The 3,055-nt window shown below is 34.6% G+C and overlaps 1 protein-coding gene across 1 annotated transcript; it reads right to left on the bottom strand.

Annotated features, from left to right (window-relative positions):
• Nucleotides 1–1,804: 1,804 nt before the first annotated feature.
• Nucleotides 1,805–2,398, bottom strand: LOC131010297 (uncharacterized). Its single transcript, XM_057937753.1, has one exon. It carries the CDS (start codon nucleotides 2,396–2,398, stop codon nucleotides 1,805–1,807), a length of 594 nt encoding a protein of 197 aa, XP_057793736.1.
• Between the last annotated feature and the right edge of the window lie 657 nt (nucleotides 2,399–3,055).

The following is a 3,055-nucleotide window of genomic DNA, read 5'->3' as shown; positions in this document are numbered from 1 at the left end:
GAAGTGAAAAAAGAAGAAATGAGAAAGGGTGAGATTATTTTTCGTGGAAATTGATGGAAAATAAATTATAGATTTAAATGAAGAAATTATTTTCATCCCTTTGTTTTATGATAAATTTACAATACAAGAAAATACACCCTTAATATTCATCAAGAAAAAAAAATGGTTATTATACCATAAAAATATTATGCTACATGTTTTATCTGAACATCATTCATATTTGTTAATGTACCCACATTAACGTTATCTTTTCAATTTTATACATTTCATTAATTATTATTGAGATTATTAATCTTATAAATCACATAAAAGTCAAATTTTGATTTATTCATTTTCCATTTAACTTCAAATTATTAATTAAACAACACAAACTGAGCTTTTATTTTTATATGTTTTATAAAATTATTAATTTTAATGATAATTTATGAAGTATTATAATAAAAATAAATATATAAAAATAAAAAATAACACTAATGAGGTATAAACATGAGCGACACTTACGTAAAATATGTAACATAATATTTCTCATTATACATATCAAATTTATGATATACAGTAAATCTAATATGGATGCGCTAGGAAATATATTGTATTCATTATTATGATAATATATGAATTCACTCACATAAAATATGTATCATAATATTTCTCATTATACATATCAAATTTATGACATAAAATAAATCTAATATGGATGCGCTAGGAAATATAATGTATTCATTATTATGATAATATATGAATTCACTATGAAATAACGCATTCGTTGTGAAAAATAATAAATTTATAAAAATTAAATTTGCGTCATTTATAATTTATGTTTTGAATCAAAATCCATCCAAAACAGTCATAAATTTACGTCTAAAAAAAACAGTCATAAATTTAACATACATCTTCAGAGTCTAAAAATTAAAATTAATTTGATCTTATATAAAATACATCTAAACCATTTCTCATCCCGAAATTCAGAAAATAACACCAAAGATTTGCGCCAGTTAGCTAGCGAAGTTTTGAAGCATACTCCACACCGCATCAACGGTCGCATATTTACGATTTTTTTTAATTACCATAAGCAATTTATTATATGCAAATCGCATTGCAATTTGAATATTTGAATTTAACATTCGTGTGGAAGAAATTAATTATGCACGGTCACATGTACTCACTCCTTTCTTATTCTTTTTTAAAGCATTCACCACTCCTAACAATAATGATAAAGTTACTCCTTCAAATATCCATGCGTGTTGAAGCGCGCGCGTCCACAAAAAATAAAATATTACTACTATTTAAAAACCAGTATTTTTTTTTGAAGGGGTTTAAAAACCAGTATTAGATATCTTCTTTAACATGAATATTTAATAATTATGAATCAACAAAAATAGAGAACGAGAGACACGATATATTTAGAATGATAATTTGCATATGATTATGAACATGAACGTATTATTTAATACACAATGACAGATGATCGTGTCTGCAAACGTATCAATACATGATGATTTTGTCTCTAAACCTGCCGATCGACAGCGAGAATATGCATTCATTTTTCAACCTCTGTTTTGTTCTTCAAATGACAGCCTCAACTCCAATTCCCCAATTTGTTGATTTCGATCTAACCAAAAACAAACCTAATAAAAACTCTCTAGGAGCTCGACTTGATGAACTATCTATGGAATTTCCAGTTCCAAATGGGGATCGACGGCTTCAGAAAAGGACTCAAAATTATTTACAGCGGATTTCCCTCCGCGGAAGAAATGAATCAACCCTCCACAAATGGCATGGACACTTAATTAATTAATCAAATTAATTAATTTAGGAGCACGGAACCTTCGTTAATCGTGGTGAGCCTAATCCTGAAAGATCGAACCGCCAATTTCGCTCGCCGCGAAGAATATTTATGCAGCTTCCTCACGGAGCTGGATCTCGAAACGCCGCCCGACGACGCCTTCCTCGCATTTTTGGCGTGAACGTACGAATTGCTGTTGATTTTGATCTGATGAGTCGACTGCGGATCCTCCTCCGCCACCAAAACGGGCGAGATCCGAGATTTCCGGCTCCGCCGCGGGTTGAAGTCGTTGAACGCGACGCTGGCCTTGACGGCCAACGCCGCCATGTCGGAGGCGGCTAGGCGCTGCTGGAGCCTCGAAGCCGGCATCACGAAGTAGATCTGATCAGGCTCCAGCTCCTCCGCCGCGTCGAGGCGCGGTATGTAGTCGTCGAAGTACAGCCGGTCGGAGTCGCAAAGGAAGACGGAGTTCGGGGCCGACGCCTCGAACTGAATCACCTGCGACACCGTGACCGGGAGAGGATACCGGCGCAGCTCTCCGCCGACGGAGATCACCGTGGCGCACGGCTTCTGATGGATAGAGTGATCGGAGCCCGACGATATACAACCTCCCATTTTAGTTGATATTAATATTTAATTTGGAGAAGTGAGTGTGAATTGAGAGAGAGAAGACGATGGAGAGAGAGAGAGAGGAGTGAAGGTGGAAATTGTGAAATGAGGCGGTGGGGGGCGATTAATATAGTGGGGAGGAATTGGGTGAGGGGTGACGTAAGGGGAAGCACGTGATGTAAGGGGTGAGTCATCTGCAGGGAAATAACCTTGCGTCTCAAGCATGTGCGTGCTCCCTAGCCGCGTGCCACATTCTTCTAACAAACTTCGCAAATGTTTCACCACTTCTTCCTCTCTCTTATTCATGGGACCTTTCTCTACCACTCTTTTCTTAATTATTTTCATCCACTTTTGAACGTTTGTCTTTATTTCTAAATACAAACTCTACATTCGTTGGTAAGAGGCCTAAGCACATGCGCTAAAATTGAGTTATCATTAGTTCAAAACTCCTTTTTATAAAAAGGTATTAATTTAATATTGTGTGAATTATATTTTTATTTATTTAAATATTTAATTTTATTTATACTAATTTAATTTATTTATTTATATAGTACTTTATTTATCCCACTAATCACGAGTCACTTCTTTTTGGCACAAAAATTAAGTAGAATGTGTAAATTGGATAAAAGTGGTAAGATCCATAATTTTTCCACAGTTAAATAT

The sequence above is a fragment of the Salvia miltiorrhiza genome, chromosome 1 (assembly GCF_028751815.1).
Source record: "Salvia miltiorrhiza cultivar Shanhuang (shh) chromosome 1, IMPLAD_Smil_shh, whole genome shotgun sequence".
Lineage (NCBI taxonomy): Eukaryota > Viridiplantae > Streptophyta > Magnoliopsida > Lamiales > Lamiaceae > Salvia > Salvia miltiorrhiza.
The sequence above is the reverse complement of the archived record's forward strand: the minus strand, read 5'-3'. Positions and strand labels throughout refer to the sequence as shown.